Genomic DNA, 19,085 nt, shown 5'->3' with positions numbered 1-19,085 from the left:
CAATAAGCAGTCAATTGTAAAATTCTTCTGTAAATATTTGGTTCTAAATGCATCTGAGCATGTGGGAGCACTCCCAACATAAACACTCCTTGCTGGAGGCTTTTCTAATGGTGAAGTAGCAAAGTCCATCACCAGCAGAGATGCTGAAGAAGCCCAAGACTTGTATAGTACTCAAGAGAAAGCAGACATAAGGATGCTTCTGCATGCTGGATGTGCCGATATGGCTTTTGGGGCTCTTGGTGTCAAAGGAACCATAATAATTAGGTAGGGTGAACAAATGACCCAATTTTATAGGGACAGTCCCGATATTCAGGGCTTTGTCTTATACAAGTGCCTATTACACCCCCACCCCGTCCCCATTTTTCACACTTGCTATCTTGTCACCCTATAATTAGATCGCTTTAGACAGATGGTTTGGTCCTTGTTGTTCACTATTTTTCACATATGGAACACTTGGATAATATGTGGACTAAAACAGGCACCATTACCAGCACAACTGACAAGCATTGCTTCATACCTGTGCATGCAATTTGTGATGCACTCACTCTTGACTACTATAACATACTTCCTGCTGTACATGCATTAACAGCATTTGACTCTGTGTCATCCCTATTTGGTACTGGAAAAAATGTGTGTTTAATGTTGTCACAATGAAGGGAACTTACCAAATTGGGAGAAGGTAACTGACAAACTGCAATTTCTCCAGCAAGGAAGTTGGTAGCAATGCTGTATGCCCAGAATGAGAAAAAAAGGAGCCCCACAGAGACCTGAATTGCTTGCATCTCAATCTAACTATCAAAAAGGACAAGACAGTGGCCAAACACCCACCATGTGAGGACAGTTTTGAAAAGCATGTCAAACGAGTATCTTGGCAAACAAAGATTTGGATGTTCTTGCCATAGGTAAGCCACATATTGGATGGAAAAATGTGGATAATGAGCTACTTCCTGTATTCTTCAAGGGCCCAATGGCTTCTGAGCCTCTACAAGACCTTTTTTGTGCCTCTGCAAGTAGAGATCACTGCACAATCAACTGTTGCTGTAGTCAGTTCAATCTTCTCTGCACAAAACTCTGTACATGCCAAGGCAATGATAACCCAGGCACTCTTGACAGAGATCATAATGATGAACTAGATGATAATGATGTTGACTAGTAATGTTACCAGCACTAATACATTCAATGATACCAATGCAAATGTATTATTTAATTTTGTTTTAGCCTTTAGATCGTTGTGATATTTTGGGTCACAAAGAAATCCAATTTTATGTCTTGAAATAATATACAGTCATTAATCTAACAGAAACGAATGCAAATATTTCAAAATGGTCATTTTTAACATGTTGACAGTTTCATTATTTACCCCCGTTTCCATGGTAGCAGCACCACTTAACAACTCCACAGTCATCTTAAAATAGACATAATAAGCTTTCAAATTATATATGGCGCACATATGTGTAGAGAGGATCATTAAGCAGACCAAAACAGTGGTGTCTGCTGCTCGCCCCAGATAGGAAGCATTTGCAGGATTAGGTCCTAACTTGGCACTGCACATGCAATAACAAAAGCATACTGAAAAGGCAGGGAGTGCACATGCGAAACACATTTAAAATATCTGTCATTTATATTTTTAAATATGTATTTCAAAATGTAACTGGACTTTTAATCAAAGCTATTTTTAAACTGAACTTAAATGTAAAATGTTAATACTTTATTATAAATATGTAAAATAAAATTCCCAACTGAATAAAATCTCCAAATCAGTATATTGTTTTAAAAAAGAAAGAGTCTATAGATGTATTCATAAGATAAATAAGGAAAATCCATCTTTTATTTGCAAAATTCCTAGAGTAGGGGGAAGCTGTGCAAAGATCCCCAAGCTGCAGGCCATAGTAAAGGCACATATTTTGCAAATAATAATGCAAACCACGGAAAAATCTGTGGGGGGGTCACGTTCCTTAAATAGGAAATCATTGACTATTTACTTACAAGCCTGGGGAAAGTGGTTTGTTTGTTGCGGGGAAGAAGGAAGAGAGAAATTTCCTTGGCTTCCTACCTACCTTCAACCAATTCATGAGAAAATGCTGGCTTGACGCTGTGTGTGTGCCGAGTAGCATGGTCTATAATGGAAACGCTGACACCAGAGGCGGCAAGCTTGTGGGCGCAGCTGCAGCACTAAGCCAGTGGTGTAACAGTAACAAGCCTCTGCACCCCTCCGCCACACGAACTCACTTCGCCACAAGTATGAATGCAATGTCTTCCGATGCCGTGTGAAGCTGACATGCTGCAAAAGGGAGCTTTACAGACGAGAGGGGGGTGGGTTCATACTACAGCAGCTCTACAAAAGCCTGTTTAAAGGTCTAGATTAGAACGAAATGCCCAGCTGCATAGAGATAACCCCGGTTAGTTTCTTACCTTTCTTCCTCTGCCCCAGCAGTTAGGGGATGGCATGAAGTTTTAAGCTTTGAGGCTGTTTCTTCCTTAACCCAGCTCCTGTTATCTTGTAATTTCAATAGTTTCTTGGTGCGTAACAACAGCGAGAGAACTGACAACAGCTTCAGGTAATAAAAGAAAAACCTTTCTCTTGCAGATACCCCTCCCTCTCTCTCCCCTTCCTCACTCCTATACTCTGTTCACTTCTTTCTTTCCTCTATCATTCCCTAACTCAGCTTTCTCTCTTCTCCTCTCCTGAGGAGATGTTAGCAGCAAGTTCAGGATCTCAGTTGACAAGAGCTGGGGTGGGCGGCTGTAGGACCACCTCTGGCCACATACATCTCTCCGGCTCGGACTAAAGTTGTGCCCTGAGCAAGTCTGGGGAAGGGATACACAACCACCAAGGTCTGCTCATTGCAATTCATACATGCGGTGTGTGTCTGAAAGCACCGCCTCCTCCTTCTCTTCTTACAAAGGGAAAATTCATTTTTTACATTTCATGAGTACAGTATAGAAACCAGGCCAGGGGTCAGTGTCTGAGGATTCCCACAGCTACTGAATGTTTGAGGGGGAGCAGAAAGAAAGAAGCTCACTCTGAAAAGAAAAGCCTTTTGTGTTCTGGAGAATGTCAGCTTAAATCATGTATTGTCAGCAAAGCATTTATTATTGTCCCTGTTACTAATCATACCTTAGATTATAAATGCTAAAGACTTTTTAAAATCCAGATTGTCATTCTTTACACTGTTTACTTCATGTATAAAAACAACAAGGAGTCTGGTGGCACCTTAAAGACTAACAGATTTATTTGGGCATAAGGTTTCGTGGGCAAAAACCTCACTTCTTCAGACTAACACAGCTACCCCCTGATACTTCATATATGTCTTTCATTTTGGACAATGAAAATCAGTTTGGTTAATTTCACTTTGAATTACAGCTGGTGTAATGATTCTCAGCACTGAATTGTTTGATTGCAATAATAATAATAATAATGGAAACTTTTCTATTGATGTCAAGTATCAGAGGGGGTAGCCGTGTTAGTCTGAATCTGTAAAAAGCAACAGAGGGTCCTGTGGCACCTGATGTTAGATGTAGTAAAACCTTTTTTTAATTATAATTATGTAAGAAAATCTAAAGGCCTAGTATCTGTGAATAAAGATTTGCAGAATCAGGGCAAATACCCCTAAATGAAGGGAGAAATGTAAATTAACCATTTCCCTTTATCTTAAATACAGGTTACATAATGTTTGCACAAGTGACTCACACATACAAACACACTATTCATTACAAAAACTATGCCAAAGGTGACAAGGGGCTAGCAATTGGCTGAACGCTCATCCTGGGCAGCATTCTGCTCCTACCATAGTTGCATTAACCAAACCTCATTGGTGCAACATCATTGCAAACAATGCACCTGAGAACAGAATTTGATCCTGTGTGTTGAACCATGCAGATCTAGAAACCAATTTCTCAGCCTTATCCACATCACCCAGATCTTTGCAGCAAACAAAGAGGGATTCAGAATAATTTCCACTGCTCTGCATTTCTTAAGAGCGCTGTACTGAGATCTGTGTGCAGAGCTCTCTGACAGTAGATTTAGCTCTAAATCTCAGACCTACTGCATAACACTTTTATATGCTTTCCCTGAATACACAGTTTCAGAGTTTTTACTTTAATTTGTGTACATTTTGAAACACACACTCTGCAGTAATCTCCAAACTTCAGAGTATATGATTGAATTTCACTTTATCCTACAAGAGCCAATTACGTTATATATAGCCACTTTCTGGTACCACCCAAGCACAGATAGCTCAGGTTGCCAGAATTAGTGTTGTCATTCATTTTCAATGTATGTATCATATAATCTAATGAAAGGTTTGTAGCATCTACTTAGAAAATGTCCAGTTCATTTACAGTTTTGATTCATTATCTGGGGTTTCTTACAGCTTTAGGATCTAGTTTGATCTTTGCATGTGATTATCTTGAAACATGGTACATATCTATGTTTTGTCCTTTGCAGTAGGAGGAGCAGCTGCAGCTGGAACTACTTGCATCAGTTTATGTTTTACTACTTATTTCGTGTAAATGATAATACCTAAATACACATGAACAGTTTGAATGCAACTATATTCTGCTGTTGTACAAATATACAATAGATGTAGGAGAAAAAACACAGCACATTCTCAGGACATTGTTAGAGTTCAGGAGAATCTCATGAGGAAACACTTCACAAATCAATTATTCTTGACAACCAAAACAAGTTTAAATTATCCTGTATAAGCCTGCAGTGAGGAGTTGTGCTACTAGATTAGGCAATTATTGAGTAATCATGATATAAAGTAACTGCCTAGTGTTTCAATAATTTTCTATTTTCTACTGTTTTGATGTTTAGATTTCTATTTTGACAACAATTATGTGACATTTAGGTATAAAAGCTGTATAAAACTTCTAATGTTAATAATAATTCTTAGCATTTATATGAGTCTTTAATTTTTTTCAGTGCTTAACAACACTTTACAGACATTAACTAATTAATTCTCTTAAAACCTCTGTGAGGTAAATGAGCAAGTTTTTGTATTCCTGTTATACAGATGGGGAAACTGACGGAGGGGAGATTAAGTGATTCACACAAGGACACGAAGGGAATCAGTGTCAGACTAAGGAGTAAAGGTATTTATTGTATGTATATTAGTTAAAAGTAATATCACACTGCCCACTGCAGTAGGTTTTCTTCATGGAGAAGAACATAATCATACATAAACCATTAATAAATAAGGCTGTAAGAAAATTGTGGGGCATGATTTTGCTGCAGAAACCAGAACTTTCAACATTGTGCAAATTTTTCACAATGCCATTCAGTCAAATTTGGCCTGGCCAACCATCTGACATAATCCAGGAGGATGATGGGGCCAGGACACATGTGGGTTGGGCCCAGCCCCACAGCGGGCTTGTCCCACTTGTTGCCCCGACTCTGCACCAACTGCCACCATCTGCACTTAGCCCTGCTGGTGCTGGCCTCACCCTTTGCCCAGGGCCGGATTAAATTTTTGTGGCCCGGCGCCAAACATATTTATGGTCCCCCATTGGGGAAATAGGGCATGTGGTGGCGGGTGGTCCGCAGACCGAGGGGCCAATTGGGGGCAATGAGGCACAGTGAGAGTGGCCCCACTCAGCCCAGCATAAGGGCACTGTTTACAAACCCAAAACTGTTAGACACACACTGGCCCGCCCAGCCCTGCGCTGCCAGCGTGCCCCTTCCACACTGCCCACACTTCCCCCTTATGCCAGCGCCCCCTCACCCAGAGACTTCCCCCACAGATCCCTATGCCCAGCACCCCCTGCCTAGAGACCCCTCCCACTGACCTCCCACCACAATTACACAGCACTCTGCACATCACACCCCCTACCCAGCTCCCCCACCCACAGATCCCTACTGTCCAGCACCCCCTTCACAGTCCCACCATCACAGCTGTACAGTGCCCCATATTCCTGAGGGAATTCTGCATCAAATTCTGTGCATAATATTTTAAAATTCTGAATTCTAAATGTGGAAGCTCCACCACGGCCGTGGGGAGCACAGGCCACTGGCTCCATGGAGGTGGGAGAATACCCTGCAGCCTCCCCCGCCTCCCTGGGACAGAGACTTGGCGGTGAGACTGAACCTGACCCTGACACAGCACAAGGGCCAGGCCTGCCACAGAAACACCCGGGGCCTGCTTAACAGATGAGCCCCAGCTGCTGCCAAGGGGATCCGCATGCTGGGCCCCTGTTTCCCCTATCCCAGGGATCGGCAACCTTCGGCACGCGGCCCACCAGGGTAAGCCCCCTGGTGGGCCAGGCCAGTTTGTTTACTTGCCGCGTCCGCAGGTTCGGCCGATCGCAGCTCCCACTGGCCTTGATTTGCCGCTCCAGCCCAATGGGGGGCTGCGAGAAGCCGCAGCCAGCACATCCCTCATCCTGCAGCCCCCCCATTGGCCTGGAGCGGCGAACCGTGGCCAGTGGGAGCCGCGATCAGCCGAACCTGCGGACACGGCAAGTAAACAAACCGGCCCGGCTCGCCAGGGGGCTTACCCCGGCAGGCCGCGGGCCGAAAGTTGCCGATCCCTGCCCTATCCCCTTCTCTTCCCCATCCCTTGCCCCTTCCCCCCCACTCCATCTCCTCCCCATCCCACCCCCTTCCTTCCCCACTGCCTCTTTCTCTCTGCCCCCACTTCACCTATGCCCTTCTCTTCCCCATCCCAGCCCCTTCCTTCCCCTTGCCTCTGTCCCCCTGCCCTGCCTGCCCCACCATGGGCACTCACTGTTTACAAGACGAAGGGTGGCTCCCAGCACACAGAACGGAGCTCAACCAGCACTAGAACCCAGAAGGTGGTGTCCAGCTGCAAAGTCCCCAGAGCTGAGCAGAACCTTCTTTTTTCAGCCTGGCTGTGCAGTTCTACAGTCAGAGTAGGTATCCTCATTCCACCCCCTCCTCCCCAAGCTCCCACCCCTTCTCTGCCTCCTCTCCCAGGTGAGCATGCTGTGGCCTACCCCTCCTGCTGGCAAACGGCTGATCAGCAGCAGGGAGGGGGAGGGCGGGAACAGAGCAAGCTGTGAGAGGAGGCAGGGGTGGGGGAGTTTGGCTGCCCTACTGCAGCAGGAGCCTCAGTGCCAGGAGCACCAAGCTTCTGCCCCCCTGGAATGTGGGTCCAGTGGTGCCATGGCAAATCTGCTACTGCCTTTGCCCAGGTGCAATTCCATCTCCTTCAGATTGTGTGGGCTGGGCCACTGAAGAGCAGTGGCTCCTGTGCAACTTTGAGGACTTCATCTTTTTCGGCTGTCTGGCTGTGCTAGTGCACAGGTTCAGGGAGGCCCCAGTGAGTGGGGCTGGGCACAACCTGTGGCTTATGCATCCCATACAGTGTGGGAATGGGATAGGGGAACCAAGGTAGTGCCAGCCCTCTCCAGTCTCTGAGCTGGGGCTGCCTCTAGGGTTCAGGGGTGTTGGGGCTCACATTCTGCCTTGAGTGTTGAACGTTTGGCCAGGATTATGTAGCCCCTGTGAGAGGGTAAAGGACCTGCTACCAACTTGACATCTATTCAGTTACAAAACAAGAGTTTAGGTCCTGCACCATCCTCTGCAACCTGTCCCTCCAGCTGCCAATATGCACCTTCAACCCAAGCGCAACTTTAACAGACTGGCCACAACTTTCAGATTAACAACAATCACAACTTTCTTACTGTCTTATTTATAAATGTAACATGATGGCCCCCCAAAGATGCTTCATGGGTTGCAATATCTGTCACAACTCCTGCCTCAGTTTTCCTATTCTGGTCTTCCCAATAACTGCATCCACACTCTCATGTGAGTCAATAACACCCCTTTGGGGATCTGGTTTATTAACATAGAAATAGTTTAACTTAATGCTATACATTCCTGCTCCCCTAGTAATTTGGCCTCAACAGCTCATTAAGATCCTGTGGGTCTCAGCAGTCTGCCCTGTTGGAGCACGGCAATGGAAAGCCAACTTCCTTCTAACCCTAAGCAAGCACAAACGTCAGTTTGCTTTGACACTCATTAGCACTTTACTCCTGGGGGAATTCTGCACCACTGCACATGCGCACAATTTATGTCCGTCCCCCACCCCCACAGATTTCTTTGTTTTCCCGCAGAAAAATGACTTTTTGACAGGGAAGCAAAGGGAAGCCACAAAAAGGGTCATGCAGCCCTTCCCAGCAGTATGTTTCAGGTACCCAGGACAGCCAGCAGAGAGGTAAATAACTGTGGGGCGGGGGCAGGACTGGGGAAGACATGGCTGGTGGCTCCTACCTTGCACCGGGCTCAGCTGCTAGTCCTGGGGCTAGGGAAGACAGGACTTTCTCTTCCCCAGCATGGCATCTGGGACTGGGTCAGACCCACCTCCAGATTTCTCCCCAGGCTGTAGGAAGCTCTGCAAACTTTCCCCACCCCATCCCAGCACTTCCTGCACACATCACTCCTCGGCTGCAGGGGGAGGGATCACTGTACAGGGAGCTGAGCTGTACTCAGACCCCCACTACCTTCACCTGGACCCCCCTGCAGAGTCCCATTACGGCTGCACCCAGAACCTCTCAAGCCCCTGTGCATCCCCCACTGAGCTGCCCACACCCACACTGCCCCACAGAGAACCCTCTCAACCCACACCTGGATTCCCCACACACTAAGCCCCTCCACACTTGGATCCTGTCTTGCTGAGCCTGCCTGCCCACACCTGATGTACCTGGCACAGGGGGGCAGGGCACTGGGGTGTTTCTGGGGCAGGCCCAGTCCTTGCGCTCTGTCAGGGTTGAGTGCAACCTTTTTGCTGGGTCCATGCCCCAGGGAGGAGAGGGGGAGCTGCACAGTGATCTCCCACCTCTGTGCAGCCAGTGCTCTGTGCTCCCCAATGCCATGCTGGAGCCTTCACATTTATTTGACAAATAAAATTTGCAGAATCTTGCAGAATTTGATAATGTGCGCAGAATTTTTAATTTTTTGTCACAGAATGCCCTCAGGAGTAGCACTTTCACTGTCCTGTCCAGGCTACCCACGAAAGCTTATGCTCCCAATACTTCTGTTAGTCTCAAAGGTGCCACAGGACCCTCTGTTGCTTCTTAAGGAGCTTGATCCTACCCCTGGCTACAGGTAGAGCCAGGTCTTTCCCTCTGGCTGCTGTGGAGCACTTCTTCCCCACAGCCCTCTGGACATGAGGTAGGTGCTTTGCTCTTGCACCTTTCTCTGTCTCTCTCTTATAAGAAGGAGGGAGACAGAGAAAGGTGCAAGAGCGCAAAGGCACCTACCTCATGTCAAGAGGACTGACATGAAGTAGGTCCCACCCCCAGGATACTGCACATGTTGCCTGGTCACTTGAGCCAACAATACAGCACATTTAGTGAAGAAACTAGGAGATAAAATATGACTGCTTCTTGGCTTTGAGTAGCAGCACACAAGGAAGCAACCATGGTGGATAGGAAACAGAATCATTGTAGGAAAAAAGGCCAGTTGAAAAGAGGGGAAACAAGCAAGTGGAATGTAAAGACAAAAGAGATTGGGAAAGAGAGAGAGGAAAGAAAACAGTTTGAAAACTACAGATACCAGTAAAGAAAGGCTGGATTTGTGGCTAACGTATAGGACTGTGAGCTCAGCTTCTGTTCCCGGCTCTGCACTGACTGGCTGCGGGATCTTAGGAAAAGCACTACCTCTTTCTATGTCCGGGTTTATCCAGACTTAAAAGGGGGATGAAAATATTGCCCCACCTCACAAGTCCTGGGATCGGAGTATTAGAGTGAGTAACCATTAGAGGGGGAAGTGTGCACCCTTGATACACCCCCCTCGTACTGAGCACCCACATCATTCCTTTCGCTGAGAATCTCCGCAGGCTCTACACAGACAGTCACAATTTCATTGCTTCCATTAAGCTAGTGACAAATCCCCCCGGATGTTAATGGGGGGAAGCATCAGACACGCTGCGCTGCTCCCGGCCCCCCTTCTCCAGCAAGCTGCAGGCGCCCGCGCGCTCACGAACAGCCATCGTCCCGCCCACCTGCGCGCGCTCGCCTTTCGTTCGCTTCACTCCCTCCAGCCGCGACTTGGGTTCTGGGCGCTGATTGGCTGCCGCCTTCCCGCTTCCTTCCCCCCTACCGAGAACCCGCCATTTTGAAAACCTTGTTGATTCCGGCCCGGGGACAGTGTGAGCGCGAGACGTGAAGCGCGCGCCTGTCCCCGCCCCCATCCCGGTAATTGTGAACTGTCGCCTCCAGCCGCCGCCCACACGGGCGAGAGGAGCCGGACCCCGCCAGGCAGCGCCGAGCCGAGGTGGGTGAATCGCGGCTCCGACAAGGGACCGCGGCCGCTAGGATCACAGGGCGCAGGGGCTGTGGGGCGAGAGGCCTGTGGGAGCCCCGGATCCCTAGCGTGGGCGGAGTCACTCCGACTGTCCGGCCCTGCAGGGACCTAGCCCGGCCAGGCCTGCGCGGGAGCCAGGCCCCGCGGGGAGAGGAGCCGGGCCCTTCCCCCGCTCCAGGGTCTCCGATCCTCCGGCTCGCCGGGCCGGGCCTGGCCGCTCTCACTTCTCCCCGCGGCGGGTTGTGTTTCCCGTCTGAAGGGTTTCCTGGGGACCCCAGTCCTGGCCCGGCCCCCGCCCGCTCGGGGTCGCTGCTTCCCCAGCCACAGCGCGGGGCGACCTGCGCTTCCCTGCAGCGTCCGGGTGCCCGGAGCCCTCCCGTCCTGTCCCGCCCGGCCGAGCGGATGCATCCCCGTGAGCCAGGGGCATCAGTCCGGCTGCGCCGCGCACTCGCTGCAAGGCCCCCCCGCCTTGTCAGTTCGTGTCGGTCATTCTCCATCCCCAGACACTGGGCGCTGTCCAAAGCTGGGTCCCGTCGGTTAAACAACGTAACCTTCAGTGACTTGCTTACTACAAAGGGGAGGCTTGGCTACGTCTTTAAAATTGCTGCTACTTTTGAGTTGTGTGAACAAACTGAACAGTTGCAAATGCCCTGAGGGGTTCCTCCAGGGCCAAGTTCGATTTTTTTTTCTGTTTAGTATTGGAGTAACAGCACAAATGATTGAAAAGTTACTTCTCGATTTGCTCATTAGGCATCTCGTTTGGCAAACTGTGTGAAAACCCTTCTCTCCTCCTACTTCCCTTCCTCTCCTGAAATCGCAGGCCACAACATCCCTGAGTACCAATGGTTCTCAACCTTTCCAGACTACTGTACCCCCAAGTTTGTCCTCACTTTAAAAGCTCAGGCACTGATTCCAGGGCTGGAGCTACAGGCGCCAACTTTCCAATGTGCAGAGGGGTGCTCACTGCTCAACCCCTGGCTCTGCCTCAGGCCCTGCTCCCTCTCTACCCCTTCCCTCCCTGACCCTGCCGTGCCCTGGCTACTCCCCCTCTCCCCCCCGCCTCCTGCATGCCAGGAAACAGGAGGGATGGGGAGATGCTAATTGGCTGCCGGTGGGTGGGGGAGCTGATGGGGGGCTGTTGACGTATTACTGTGGCTCTTTGGTAATGTACACTGGTAAATTGTGGCTCCTTCTCAGGCTCAGGTTGGCCATCTCTGCACTAATACATGATTGATGTTCCATAGATTTTTATCTCCAGAAGGATCAGACTAGATCATCTCATCTGATCTTTTGTATATAACACATGCAACCTAGAATTTCACCCAGTTATCATTGTTCCAAAAACAGCATGTACTCCTCCAAGTTGTTTTTTGTTCGTACATTATGTGAGTGTGTACTTACTATATGACAACATAAATGTAGGTCAATATTCATGTTTAACCAAAAGCAGAAGTAAATATTCCCTATCTGAAGTGTGGCATAATGAAGATTGTGGGTTTTTTAAGCATTTGTATTTTCTAACTCTTGATATTTTGTCAGCAGCTTTAAGCTATGTTAATGCAATGTTATTGCTTTCAGTAGGTATGGCTGTATAGTTCAGGATGCAGACTGAGACCTTCATGTCTGGAAGGATTTGATAACATTGCCATTTGTTATAACTAAAACTTTTACTTTAAAATGAGCTGTTCTTTAGTGGGGTATTTGCAGAGTCACAAAAAATGACCAGACTTGCATTAGGAGGATGTGAAAAATTGTTCATATTCCTCTTTAGGTTACTTGAATTTGTGTTTATAGCATCAAATAGTCAGTCTAAAGTACTCAAACATCCCAGTAATATTGTGACAGGACTTTTATCCAACAAAGATGTCTGGTAGATACATTTAGACTTGGACAAATTAGGTTTTTATTGGTAAATGTCAGTAAACATCAGTTGCACTGTACAAACACACAGGGATGAAAAAATATTTCCATCAATAATAAATTTACAGATAGGCAAAGTAAGAAAAATATTGCTTGAAAATGTACTAGAGTTTGACTTAAGGATATTTACTGTGTATATTTTGACATAATGTTGACAGTTTGTATTTTAATGGTTACAAAGCTTTAACTTTTTGAATTTGTCATTAAATAATTCTGACCCTCCATAATTTTCTACAACTGAAAATGTTTAAAATAAAGCTTAAAACCCAATATTATCCATCAAAATTATATAAAAAAAAAATCTGAGTTCTGCCATGCCTATATAGATTCAAGAATTTTTCTTAGATGTTGTAATAGCTATGACAATTCCCTTGTGTTCCACAGATTCACTCACTATGTCTTCCTCAAAAGAAGATACAATGTCTGCTGAACAAACAGATGAGAGAGAACCTGAAACTGAAAACAAAGTTGAAGAAAGTGATGAGGAAGAGGAGGAGGAGGAAGAAAAAGGTAGGTATACATGCAAAGAAAGGGCTGAATTAGGGGTCAAAGTATCAGATTATATTCAGCAATAATTCTTTGGAGTAGTCAGTGTTCAAGGATGAGTGAAATGTAACAAAGTAGAATAGCTTTGGGAATGAAAAAGGGGGCATGGCTCTATGTGCAGATATTTCCTAATGTCTAACATATGAAAATCTAAGTTTATTTTATTAAGCTTCCCTAGAACTTAATTTTAGGAAACAATTTCCTTTTTTAATGTGACTAACTGTATTTGTAATACCTGTGCCACATCCCCACATGAGAGGAGCCTCAGTGGACCCTGTTGTTGCAGTGGAAGCAAGCATCACATGGACTCTTACATTGTATCCATGTAATGGATGTTATTGTGGTGGGCAGTCCAGGGATAAGAAATTCCTGGTTGTTATGTACTTGGCAGAGGGGGAGATTACAGTTGAAGACAGAATGAGTCTTTCCATGATAGAGCTTTACAAGTAGTTTCTATTCTGGGAATCCAGTGGAAGCTATAAGGAGCAGCTCACCTGAACAAAAAGCTACTTCTTTGTTGTCAAGAGAAGACCACATTAATAGGGGATGCCTTCTTCATCTGCCGAGAAGGAAAGTTCATCTGTGTCTACCCACCATTACTGCCTACGCTATGATAGGTATTGACTAAGGCTCAATCCTAATAGTTTCACACTGCTCTGGACCGGTGTGGTCCTCAACTCTGTTGTAAATGGCCAATATTGATACAGTCAGACTGGAAATCTAGCCTCAGATAATCTTTCAGAACCAGGGCACCTCACTCCATCCCAAACTGAAGAGCATTTTACCTCACTTCTTGTTTCCTGACAAGGTGGAACTCTGTAAGCACGAGGTCTCTGAGGAGTTAGCTTATATCCTCTTTGCATCTTAGACGCCTTCTACAAGGACTGATAATTCTAAGTGGAATAGTTCTTCAGTATGTTGCAGAATCATAAATTAGCATGGGGAATTAACAGCAGGAGCAGTAACTGAAATGACATAAACGTGTCAGACTATGCTGGCATCTGAAATCTGACAGTTTGGAGGTTCTGTGGGTCTCCAGTCCGATTTTGTGAATACCATGTTATATTTCAGCCTTCATTTTGAGTGTCAGCTTGATTATGTGCTTCACTGTATAATGTAACTGTCATGTGGGACTGCATCAGTCCTCTTGTGTTAGGCAGAGCGTGCGTGGTACCTCTGAGTTTGACCCTGAATGAGAGAGTCATCACTGGCTATTAACTATTCAATGGCATTACACTGGCAGGACAATGGAGACTACCAGCAGAGACTAACTGTTAAACCAGCAGCCCACGCAGGGTTGAATGTGTAAGTTCTACTCAAGGGCTGGATAATGGAAAATCACTGCATGAGAAAGTAAAAGCTGTTTCAGGTAGGCTTTGAGAGAGGCTTTCTAAGCAGGGGAGACACCATTGCCAGAAGAGAGAATGGTGCTGGACCCCCTTGAGGACACTGACCAAAAACCCAAAAGACTTGGGAGTGGTGAGGACACTAGAGGGAAGGATTTCCATTCAGATACTTGTTGTTTATCCATAAATCTATGAACAAAGTGTATATTGTTAATTTCCTTTGCCTATGAATTCCTTGCTTTGACTATCATGTGATCTCTGAACAGTTCAACTGTAAACTGTAGTGCCCATTATGTGTGGACCTTTGGGGAGAGACTTGGAAAGGTCAGCACTGGTTCTATGGGGTCTTGCGCTATAGGGCTCCACATCCCAAGAGGATGTACAGTAACTCCTCACTTAACATTGTAGTTATGTTCCTGAAAAATGCTGCTTTAAGCAAAATGATGTTAAGTGAATCCAATTTCTCCATAAGAATTAATGTAAATGGGTGGGGGGTTAGGTTCCAGGGAAACTTTTTTTTGCCAGACAAAAGACTAATATATACTCACAGTATAAGTTTTTTAAAGAAACAATTTAATACTGTACACAGCAATGATGATTGTGAACCTTGTTTGAGGTGGTGGAGTCAGAGGGTGGGATATTTCCCAGGGAATGCCTTCCTGCTAAATGATCTAGTAGTCGGCTGAGCCCTCAAGGGTTAACACATTGTTGTTAATGTAGCCTCACACTTTAAAAGGCAGCACGAATGGAGGGAGGAGACACACACACAGTGTGTGGGACAGAGACACGCACATTGCTCCTTTAAGTACGCTGACCCCACTCTAAGTACACTGCCTTTTTAAATAGATCAGCAAGTTGAGAGCAGCAGCAGCAGCAGCTGCTGCCAGCAAGCTCCCTCCGTCCTGAGCCTTGTCGTGTCCATCCCTCCCTGCTCTGTGGAGAAGGGGTACAGGGGAGGGGGACACCCTGACATTAGCACCCCTCCTTCCTCCACCCCCTGCACAGCAAGCAGGAGGCTCCCGGGAGCAGCTCCAAAGCAGAGGGCAGGAGCAGCACACGGCAGTGGGGGGAGGGACACCTGAACTGCCGGGCAATTAATAACCTGCTGGGCGGTTGCCGCACAGGGAACTTAGCGGGGCTGCTGGCCCACCCTGGTTCCCAGCTCCCACCAGCTAGCTCCAATGAGCTGCTCTTTCTGCAAGCAGTGGACAAAGCAGGCAGCTGCCAAACAGCGTTATAAGGGATCATTGCTCAACTTTTAACGAGCATGTTCTCTAATTGATCAGCAACATAACAAGGTTAATCGGGTTGACATTAAGTGAGGAATTACTGTACAAGATGGGGTCTAAGTCCTGGGGTGTGGCTGGGATGCTACAACTTAATTAAAATAAGATCTCATCAATAGGCTTGTATAGAGATTATATCCAAACCTACTTTTATCATATTTGTATGTATAGTTCAGCTCAGTTTTCAGCAGGTGTGGCTCCAGTTAGTTGTAAATCAGTTCTGTAAGTCTCTTGGTTACGTAAATTATAAGATGTTATTTGGGGCTCTTCTTGTTAGTTCAGACTAGCATTTTACACTACAATTTTGTACAATGTCTCTTAAGTTAATTAGGTACTTCTACTGCATGTTAGGATACTATAGCTGATACCTTGAGATATATTGAAATTCTCCCCCTTCTCTCCATATGATAGCAGTGCAGTTGCAGTGTTTGTCTCACTATTTGTGAAATGTTATACTTAAGGGAAACTGTTTTTTGCAGAAAAGAGTCTCATTGTTGAAGGGAAGAGAGAGAAGAAAAAAGTAGAGAGATTGACCATGCAGGTATCCTCGTTACAAAGGGAACCTTTTACAATTGCACCAGGCAAGTTTGTTCACTTATTTCAGAACTATAATTGTTCTAACTAGTAGTGAATAGTGAAATTTCTTAAGTTGACTAAATTATGAATACTAGATAAGATAACTGAGCCACCATAAATCTTAAAATAGGGTGTTGATTTCTTTTTACGGAAAGAGTGGCTATTAAAATTACAAATGTGGAGAGGTTTGTGTAACTGTCCATCAACAATGTTGAAATACTTGGACAAAGTACATTTTTACCTGATCTCAGGCAGGCACATGATATATAGACACCAGTTGTGAATGCAAGAGCTGCTAGGAATAAATGTGCAAGTGTGTGTAACCTCTATTTGGACACAGAGCATTGGGTAACAAAGGAATAATATAAAGATGGCTAGCAAGTTATTTATTTAATTATGATGGACACGGTAAACAGGCAGCCATCTGCCATCTGAAGTTTTTGGTCTAGTAGTAAAATAACTTTCCTCCTCTACCTCAAAAATATTTCAGTTTTAAACACTTGCTATATTTAAAACAGATACTACAAGTTATAAACAAATGTGTAATTTTGAAGAACATGAATGAGAGACGCAACATAACTTGCTTTAACTCTTTCAGGAAAGGGACAAAAACTTTGCGAAATTGAAAGGATACAGTTTTTTTTGAGTAAGAAGAAAACGGATGAACTCAGAAATCTACACAAACTCCTTTACAACAGGCCGGGCACAGTAAGTCCGTTAAGTCCATCTTTTGCATGATATTAACGCTCTTTTGGTAGAGTAAAACATGTATAGTGTATCCTAGCTTTTCCAAGTGGACATGTGTGTCTTTTTAAAAGCTACATCGTTACAATGCCTGCCCACAGAATGTTAGCATTAAGGTACATAGTCACGTAATTATAATTACATGTGAAATCCTTTATCTACCATTGTTATAATAACATCTAAGATTACGAACACAGAAAATAATTTTTTTTCTCAGTTCTTCTAATTGTTTACCTGTGCGTTTGAGAGCACTACATGATAGTTGGTTTCACTGTGGTCTCTGCATATTTGTGACCCTTTCATACAGCAACTGAGGGAAAGAGGACACTTTTTTTTATTTAAAACAAAACAAAACCCTAGTCTTTTCCCCCCTCAAATATGTTTGAAAAATCACAAAAACTTGCAGGACTTGGGTAGATGAAGTACCTGAAACAACATAACTTGCCTTTTGAGGCTGATCACACTACAAGCTGATGTGTTACCCCTTTAAACTAATATAATTCACATGATTAATCTCTTTAAAGGGATAAAATATAAAAGTAAAATAAACTTGAAATTTGAAAAATAATTTGCTAGTGCAGAAAATGTTCCAAATGATCTTAACTTTCATCAATTGCAAATTTGTTTCTGAACTATTTATGTGCTAATGATCATACATTCAGTTTTGATGTGGGGGTGGGAAGAGGGTTGGGTCATGGCTCATGTTGTGGTGAGCATCACCCGTGAGAAGGGAGATCAATCTAATATTTTAGACTTTATTTCTAAAGGAGATGTTTTGAAATATGGAAGAGGCACTTATTCTTAAGCCTCATGCATTAGGGAAATTTTTGCAAAAATTTCTTATTGTTGCCAACACTGGGGTCAGCTTCATTGATGGTAGCAATGTTGAAGGAGCCCTAGTGTGGACAAGATGCTGTAGTTTTAAGCATCCTGTTGACTACAATTGCTTCAAGCAAATGTAGATGACCCAATGTTTAAAAGACCAGCTTCTGGTCTAAAGTAGAGCTCTCAATGCTGTAACCAATGGTGTAGCTGAACTGGTGTTAGCAATGACTCCAGAGTTGCTGAAACGTGCAAGTCCTTCACCGCCTTTTACATCTCATTCACTTTCACCCACAGGATTCCATCTAACATCATTAAAGCACAAAACGTGGGTGGGGGGAGAGGTTGCCCACACCACCTTTCCTCTGGTCCCCTGAGCTGGCAGTAGCCAGCGGGATTTATTTGCATACACTACAGGTGCAGTCAGTGTGTTAGGAGTACCAACAGTAAATGATGGCGGCATTAGTTGGGCCTGCTTGGTAAAAGTGTGTTTGATACAAGGACATTTGTGGATTACTTTGAGGTGTTTGACAGAATTGTGATTATATGAGGAAATCTGTGTTTTGCACCCTCCGAGAGAAGAGCTGTTATGTGTACCTTTAGGCTCCAGTATGCATAATTTCAGTAAAGAATTGTGCGTTATATCCGTAGTAGGGCATAAATCTCTTATTACAAAGGATATTGTCAGCAGTTTGGTGGAATATGAAAGGATTCTAAGGGTTTAATGATCATAGAAATGTAGGGCTGGAGTAGACCTTGAGAGGTTATCAAGTGCAGCCCATTGTGTTGAGGCAGGACCAAGTAAACCCTAGGCCATCCCTGACAGGTGTTTGGACAATCTATTCTTAAAAACCCTCTGATGGAGATTCCAGAACCTCCCCTAACCTAAATTTCTCTAGCTGCAGATTAAGCCCATTACTTCTTGTCCTACCTTCAGTGGACATAGAGAACAATTGATCCATCCTCTTTATAATAGCCCTTTGAAAGTCCCCCTCAATCGGCTTTTCTCAAGATGAAACATGCCTAATTTTTTTCTTTCTTCATCTATCATGTTTTCTAAACTTTTTAATCATTTTTGTTGCTGTCCTCTAGAGGCCATCGTATTTCCTAAGGTGTGGAGCCCAAAATTGGGCACAGTAATCCAGCTGAGGCCTCACCAGTGCCAAGTAGAGCAGGACAATTTTCTCTTGTGTCTTACATATGACATTCCTGTTAATAAACTGAAGAATATTAGTGTTTTTCCCAACTGTATCAGACTGTTGACTTGTATTCAATTTGTGATCCACTATAATCTCAAATCCTTTTCAACAGTACTACCACCTAGTCAGTTATTCCTCATTTTGTAATTATGCATTTGATTTTTTTTTTTTTTTACTTCCCACGTGAAGTACTCTGCACTTGCCTTTATTGAATTTTATTTTGTTGATTTCAGACCATTTCTCTAATTTGTCAAGGTTGTTTTGAATTCTGGTCCTGTCTGCCAAAGTGCTAGCAATCCCTCCGAGCTTGGTGTCATTACTACATTTTATAACCATACACTTCATTGCATTATCTAAATCCATTAATTAAAATATT

At 44.8% G+C, this 19,085-nt stretch overlaps 2 protein-coding genes across 3 annotated transcripts in view; one reads left to right on the top strand and one right to left on the bottom strand.

Annotated features, from left to right (window-relative positions):
* The window catches only part of RNF144B (ring finger protein 144B), a 131,024-nt gene extending 128,207 nt beyond the window's left edge, over window positions 1–2,817 (bottom strand). Inside the window, exon 1 of one of the 2 annotated variants that reach the window (XM_034762398.1) lies at window positions 2,413–2,817. The gene's annotated coding sequence lies outside the window, so the exon portion shown is untranslated. Of the gene's footprint in view, window positions 1–2,057; window positions 2,393–2,412 lie in introns of those variants that run through there. The other variant, XM_034762401.1, reaches the window with a different exon arrangement.
* Window positions 2,818–10,055: 7,238 nt separating this feature from the next.
* The window catches only part of DEK (DEK proto-oncogene), a 33,404-nt gene continuing 24,374 nt past the window's right edge, over window positions 10,056–19,085 (top strand). The window contains exons 1-4 of the mRNA XM_034762392.1: window positions 10,056–10,240; window positions 12,575–12,700; window positions 15,848–15,949; window positions 16,543–16,652. Coding sequence (XP_034618283.1) covers window positions 12,586–12,700; window positions 15,848–15,949; window positions 16,543–16,652 — 327 coding nt within the window. The 5' untranslated portion in view covers window positions 10,056–10,240; window positions 12,575–12,585. The remainder of the gene's footprint in view (window positions 10,241–12,574; window positions 12,701–15,847; window positions 15,950–16,542; window positions 16,653–19,085) is intronic.

The sequence above is a fragment of the Trachemys scripta genome, chromosome 2 (assembly GCF_013100865.1).
Source record: "Trachemys scripta elegans isolate TJP31775 chromosome 2, CAS_Tse_1.0, whole genome shotgun sequence".
NCBI lineage: Eukaryota > Metazoa > Chordata > Testudines > Emydidae > Trachemys > Trachemys scripta.
The sequence above is the reverse complement of the archived record's forward strand: the minus strand, read 5'-3'. Positions and strand labels throughout refer to the sequence as shown.